Source organism: Pteropus vampyrus, unplaced genomic scaffold (assembly GCF_000151845.1).
Source record: "Pteropus vampyrus isolate Shadow unplaced genomic scaffold, Pvam_2.0 Scaffold1, whole genome shotgun sequence".
NCBI lineage: Eukaryota > Metazoa > Chordata > Mammalia > Chiroptera > Pteropodidae > Pteropus > Pteropus vampyrus.
Genome location: NW_011888782.1, coordinates 20,600,153 through 20,607,287, shown reverse-complemented (window position 1 = coordinate 20,607,287; position 7,135 = coordinate 20,600,153). Strand labels below are relative to the sequence as shown.

At 44.9% G+C, this 7,135-nt stretch overlaps 1 protein-coding gene across 9 annotated transcripts in view; it reads right to left on the bottom strand.

Annotated features, from left to right (window-relative positions):
• The window catches only part of CTDSPL (CTD small phosphatase like), a 118,999-nt gene that overhangs the window by 35,460 nt on the left and 76,404 nt on the right, over window positions 1-7,135 (bottom strand). The window contains exon 1 of one of the 9 annotated variants that reach the window (XM_023537175.1): window positions 1,156-1,252. The exons of the other annotated variants lie outside the window; for them this stretch is intronic. Within the exon in view, the coding sequence (XP_023392943.1) occupies window positions 1,156-1,237 (82 nt within the window). The 5' untranslated portion in view covers window positions 1,238-1,252. Of the gene's footprint in view, window positions 1-1,155; window positions 1,253-7,135 lie in introns of those variants that run through there. 9 annotated transcript variants of the gene reach the window in all.

The following is a 7,135-nucleotide window of genomic DNA, read 5'->3' as shown; positions in this document are numbered from 1 at the left end:
TTTATTAGATTTAGGAAGAAAAAGTCATCGAAAATCATTTGACAGTTCTCTGCTGCTTTTCCCCGATCACATTCCCGTTCCTGTCCACATCCACATGGGCCGCCTCGGCTTCCTCCGTGGTACTGTTGTCACAGCGACTTCCCACCTCCCGCTCCTCCTCCCCTCCTATCCCCAATTCTCAGGACATTCCTCTTCTTTGGGGATAGGTTCAAAGCCCACCTCTTGGAGGAAGCCCACTCCAGCAGAAGTGCTTTGTTCCTCCGCCACTGAAAACCCGAGTGAATGCGGGTTTGTCTGAAATATGTCTTCGACCCATTCCTCTCTCTTCCATTCCAGACCACCAACCTCCTCGTCTAAAATATCCATCCTTCTCCCTCTCATTAAGTAGTTGGTTGTGATATCCTTAACAGCTCTTAAATCTGTCCTCAACAATTCTCTGTCCCTGTCACATCCCAGCCGAAGGCCCTCATCATTTTGTCCCTGGACAACTACAGCTTGTTGACTAACCAGTATATCTGACTTGCTCATAATTGTGCAAAACAAATTTAAAAAATATAAATAAGACTTCCTAGCTCATGATTTTATGGCCTATAATTATAGATGTGACCCACCTAGGCAAAGTCCGACAGGTGAGTGTGGGTTCTACAGTCAACCTGCTTAGGTGTAGGATGCAGGCTGGACCAGAAACAGCATGGGACCTAGATTTAGTTACCTGACTTTTTTTTTGTCATTTTTGGTTTCTTTATCTGTAAAATTAGGATAATAAAGGATGCGTCTTATAGGCCTGTTGTGATAATTAAATGAGTTATTATAAAGTAGTCAAAATGGTGCCTAGTAAAAGGTAAGCACTTCATAAACATTAGCTCTTATTAGCAACATTAATCTCTTAAAATCTTTTGCTTTGTAAATGAGTGGGGGTTCTGGAGGTAAATCCTGGAGTCTGTGGGTGTACATTTTTTCTCCTGGCATCTGACAACTAGGAGGCATAACTTACTATAACAGACCTTTGTTACATAAACTGTAATTCAGAAAGCAAAACTCGAAAAACGTGGGGAAGTGAATCTACTTAATTGCTCTAAAAAAACTGGATGCAGAGATGAGGAAAGAGAAGGGAGGGGTTCAGGGTCCAAATGAACTCTGTTGGGGGCTGCTTACCTGCTTTCCCCTTACTCAGGCCCCTCTGGGGCTGCAGCTTAGCTCTCCCCTCTGCTGAGCACTGTGCCTGCCCAGTCTGCATCTGACGCGGGGACTCCGTGTCCCAAGCTGTGCATCAAAAAGGGGTGTCCATCCATGTGTGGTAGACCACATGAGGACCAGGAAGGAGGCTAACAGGCCCAACACAGGTCTTTCCTGCAGGCTCCCCTACTGGGCCATTATATTCTGCTGTTTCCCCAAGGCTCTGGGGCAGGGCTGGCCTGCCAGAAGGACCACCCCTTTTTCTCCCTTCGCTCTAATAACGTCATGCCCGTGGCTGGTCTCGGCAGCTGCCCTTCTCTTCACACAGATGGCTGGGCCAGGGGCATAGACTGAGGGCCATCCTTTTACTCATTGGCTGAGTAAAAGGATGGCCCTAAGACTTCACTTCACACAGATGGCTGGGCCAGGGGCATAGACTTAGGGCCATCCTTTTACTCAGCCAATGAGTAAAAGGATGGCCCTAAGACTTCACTTTCTCCAATTTTCTGAGCAGGCCTGGGTGGGCGGAAATCCCGGGAAGGCTTGTGAGGAGCTGGAGATGCTGGGCCTGGGCCTCACTCATGCCTCTTGGGCCCTCTGACAACTTCAAGGGAGTGGGTGACCCTGAGGACAAACAGGCGCATAGCTCTGTTTTCCTGGATGCACCTGGGAGCTAATGCTTCTCTCCAGACCCTAGACCTGCTGTCACTGTAGCCCTGTTTCTTACTCGTGTACGTTCCCCCTCATTCTCTTTCTGGGGCTGGGGACCTCCCATTCTTCAGCATAGCACAAGAGGGGCCTAGAGAGGGCTTATGAATGGGATGGCTGAAGTGGATGCATAAGTAGTTGCCTTCATGAGTCCTCAATCCTAAAGGCAAAACAGGAGGCCTCCCAAATACCTGATCCCTCTGGGCAGAGCGCTGGCCCGGAAGCAAGAACCAGGATTTTCAAAGCACCGGCTATCAATAGGGAGCATGTCTGACATTTTTTGCCTGCCAGAATCCAATACCTTTCTGGTAAAAGTTCCTTAATATTCCTCTAGGGAACTACTCTCACCCACGAGCTTTCAGTCCATTACCAAGGCCTGGACAATGGAACCCACAAGGCTGTCTTAGGGATGGGCATAGGACCCAAACCAGGCCAATGAGAGTCTGTCCCAGGAATCATGCTATAGCTATTAGAAAAGATGTTGCTGCTTTTCTAAGCTGGGAGGATGTACGCCTGTTGGCCATCTTTGCCACCAAGTGAGAAGCATCTCCCTGAGCACGGAACCAAAACTGAGGAAAAAGTAGCTGAGATACGGAGAGAGCCAGATGTCTGACAATATCGTCTGAGGACATGGTTTCGTTAAAACCATACCCTCCTGGAATTTTCAGTTATGTAAGAAAATAAACTCCCTTTTTCTCTTAAGCCAATATGAATTGGGGTTATGGTATTTGCAGTGGAAAGGATTACCCTGAAAATGTAAACTGCTAGGCTAGGCAGTGTAGGAACACCGATGAACCACACAGGCACCTTCCCTCCTTCATGATGCTCACATCTAGTGGGAGAGACACTTGAATGAGCAGTTCTGATACAGTCTGAGTCTTGTTATGACCGGGCAGCACCGGGTACTGTTGGGACCCAAAGAAGGGCACACAGTCCAGATTTGGGGGTGGGGTGAGGTAGGAGGTGTGACTTTGTATAAGAAATGTCTTCTAAGCTGGGCTAAGAGTTTCGTAACATTGTTGGAAGGTGCAGGAAAGTGGGGAAACAGCAATGTGTAAAGGGCTTCGTATGAGAGACAGCACAGAATATTTGAGAAATCAAAAAGAAGAGGCAAGGAGCGTAACAAGCGGGTGCTGAGTTTGGATTTGATTTACGGAAACGAGGGAGTGACATCATCAGATTTGTACCACAACTGTCACTGCTTCACTTCTGTACCTGGAAGTGCTGAGTCTAAACTTTAAATTATGACTAATGCAGGCTACCAAACTGTTTCAAAGATTTCCAGGATATCTGCAAATCGGAAATGTGGACCATTCTGTATAAAGAGGCTAGAGTGGAATTTCTCATATAAAAATTGACTTTAAATACAAGTTACATAGAAATAAATGAACTTTGGCGTTACATTTGGGTTCAAGGCCCAGCCCTGCCATTTGTTAGCTGGTGACTTCATCTGATTAAACCACACTAGTAACACGGGAGTCATAATACCTACCTCACAGGGTTGTCTGTGTGTGGATGCAGCAAAAACATGTATGTTAGTGTAAGAGAAAAAAATCTATGTATAGCAACAAAAAATTATGATTGGTTCAGGTACAGTGCAGCGTTGGGTTCTATCCAGGCAACTATCCTTACAGAAACGGCCTGGCTTTATGAGAAAACACATTTTGCTTTTGGTTATGTGAGTTCTAAACTTAGAACTTAAAGCAGCTCTTTAAAACTTGACCACCTATCCAGTGAAGGTTTCTTTGTATAATAATAATAATAATAATAATAATGATAATAATAATGGCAGAAACCAAACAAATAAAAAGTAGTTCTATATGTAAAGCTTCTGAAAATAAACTCTAGGACTCAGGCCTTTTCTAAGAAATCTTAAATGAAATACAGTTAGAAAGTGCAGTTAAAAACATAAAATGTCAGGGGAAAGTCCACCGAGGCTGACGGCGGGGTTCTGTCCTTCAGTGGGACAAGGTGACCGGTCTGAAGAGCTATCAAACTGTGTTTACACCAACATGGAAGACACAATCAAATCCGACACCAATTGGTTTGCACAGTCATCTCCTTGTACTTCTTGGCCTAACTGGTTCCCTTCTGTCTCCAGAAACTGAAATGTTGACCCCAATGTTGATAGTCGCATTTTTTAATTAGTGTAAGAGCTGCCCGAGCCCATAACCACGGCCCTTTTACAATTTTTGCATTCTGACCTGGTTTAGATCCCAGATGTGGGGAGGCTTCGGGACCCAAAACTCTGGGGTCTACACCGATTCAGAACTTGGCATTCTCAGCTCTGTGAGCACTCCATCCATCCGTCCTGATCTCTGGACTGATCTAGAACTCCCGGTGCCTCACACACATCTCTACACAATCAAAGGACTGGTTCAGGATGCAGATCGGAGAAGCTGAAACGTAGGTGGAAACGTTGGCTACTCACTATGATTCTGTCTCTAATCATTCAGGGTTCTCCCCACGTGAAGAAACTGAACCTTGGTGGCTACAGAAATTAAAGAATGTTGGCTTTAACTGCCACAGTGTCAAGTCAGCCTATGTGCCAGCACAGAGGCCAGACTGCTGAAGACTGAGCGTAACAGAACTTCTAGGAGAAAAAGGACTGATCGCACTCAGTGTACTGCTAATGTGTCAAAGCATCAAATCTGCTCTCAAAAGTAGCTCCTTTTGTTGTCACAAGAGCAGAATTAAGGAAGGCGTTCCATAGCAGATTTATACCAAGTATTTGCAGCAGAACATTAAAAATAAAAATATGCCCTGTTCCAACCATCAATGTGGACACCGATGCTGTTAAGGCTGCAGAAATGCATACAGGAGTTTCCCAAGGCAGGGATATTTCTGCAAACGTGGGGATGTCAGAGCACTTTACAACCCCGAAGAGACCATACAGCTGAATTCACAACTACGTTACTATGGAATAAGCTAAATACTTTTTTTTTTTTTTTAAATGGGAGGGAGGGGAGTTCCCCGTGAGGGTCAGCATTTAAATGAATACACCATTTCTTCTCTTCTAGAATTCGGCTGCAATCTCTGGAATGCATCCCAGGGCCGTGGTTTGGAATGGGTGTCTAACAGGAAATTCTGGGCAGTCTATGCATACATTACATTCCTTTCCCACCCTGAAAGAGTGGTCAACAAACACAAGTTTCCTCTGTTTGAATATGAGGGGGGTGCTGCGGGTGGGGAGAGGCCAGGGCACAGACTGCACACAGTTCAAAAGCAGATGTGGCTGCTGAAAATCCAAACATCCTTTTCTCCCAGAAAAAGAGCTTAGGCACCAAGAGTCACTTTTTGAGATATCCAGTTAGCCCCTACTCTATTTCTAAGAGATAAATTTCCCCAGGGAATTCCACCCAACACTCTATGAAGGAAACATAGCTTTGAAAGCTCATTTTTGCCCAGGACGGTCTGTCACTGGCAGTGGTTCCTCCGGTAGCGGGAAATCAAGGGGAGGAGTGGGGCTGGTGGCTAAAAGCTGGGTACTAATCTCATCCTTCCATGACAGTAGCATGATTTTCCCCTGCTCGTTGCTGGTTTGTAACAGCCCTTGTTAGTTGAGTACCTCGTTTGTGCGAGGTCCTTGACCTAAATCATCTCTACCTTCACGGTGTGCAGTGCTGATATGACCACCCCGCTTTCTGATGAGAAAACAGAGACTCGGAATACGAACGACTATGCAGAGAGGGTGCTGGGGTTCAAAGCCAGAGGTATCCTGACTGCAAGGCTCCCAGCCATCGCATCACCCCTCCTGCCTCTCTCCTGCACTCTTTTCGGTTTGGGTTTTATTTCCAAGGAGTAACTGACTACGAAGCCTTGTGCCACCTGCCTTCGCTCCAAATGCTACATTTTTGAAAACTCCAAAATGAACCAATGATATTCATGGCAGCCCTATTAGATGAAGCCAAACACAGTGGCTGTCCCACTGTGCCCCAAATGTACGCAGGCCACTAAACTGTCTGTGACTCAGCTTTCCAGGACAGCCCCTTTGTTGGGAATGTCCCTCTTCACCTTAGCACTTCCCCAGGCCTTTGTGCCCGAGGTCACATAGTTTCTTAGTAGTAGGGCTGTGTATAAGCCAGGTCAGGGTTGAGTCTGAAATCTGAGCTCTTAACCATCACTATACAGAGTCTGCTTTTCACACTGAGAGCCAAAATAAGTTAACGAACAAAGGATTTAAACAGATAAGGAGCTTAAGAGGAAGTAAAGGTTAAAATTTAACAGTAATTAAACAAATGAATGTTTAAACAATGAGGCCCAGTTTCATATCTATTAAATGAACAAGAAATGATAATAGAAACATATCACCAATAGTGGTAAGGTTTTGATGGCAGAAGCTCATTCATTCATCTGTTTCTGATAACTCTGCAAATCCATTTGAAAAGCAGACGAGTAGTGTGCCAAGGACCAAACAACCTGAATGTCTAAGACGGTAGGAAAGGTTAACTCAGTGCGTAGTAACTGGAGAGAATACTGTGCTGCCATTATGGAGACACATGGAGAAGTGTTTGTGGTTGTTGTCAGATAAAACATCTCACACGCTGCGTATGACCTGTGTCTGGAACTTTGTAATGGGCTTCTGGACATGCTCTGCAAGGTGAGCTCCAGGGCTCCAGGCTTAAGACCTATCTTGTCGGTGTCTGGGTCCCTGAGACATAGAAATGTGCTGTTACAGAACAGGCCCGTCATAACAGAAGTTTACTGAATGAATGAATGTACGAAGGGAAACACAGAACAATGAAAATGACTGATACGTTAAAAAGAAACAGTTTCTGTGATTCTCCAAGAGAGAGCTCAACTCAGTCAGTACCAGTTTCCCACGAAGCCCTCTTGCCCACAGCAAGCCTCCCTCCTCCAAGTAGTTTTAATCTATGCCACCCACATATGGCCAACCCCTCCTCTGAGGAACCCAGCATGCAGTTCCCTGCCGTCTTTAGCAAAGATGGCAACCTCTGCTTCCCACAAAATAATTAGTTTTCAAGTTTTCAAGAAGAGAGGTTATATAAAATTCACTCATGTAAGCAAGCATGGCAATCTCTGGATCACAGGACTAGGTTGACTATTATTTTCCTTTATATTTTTCTATTGTTTCTCAATTTCTATAATCTATGTTATGTTTATAATAGAAAAATTGAGTAAACGTTGAAAATATTTCTACTTAATAAAATCTTTCATATATCATCAGATATCTTTCTACAACCTTATTTTGACTGGTTAATTGTATTCTACTGCATGGACGTGTATTGTG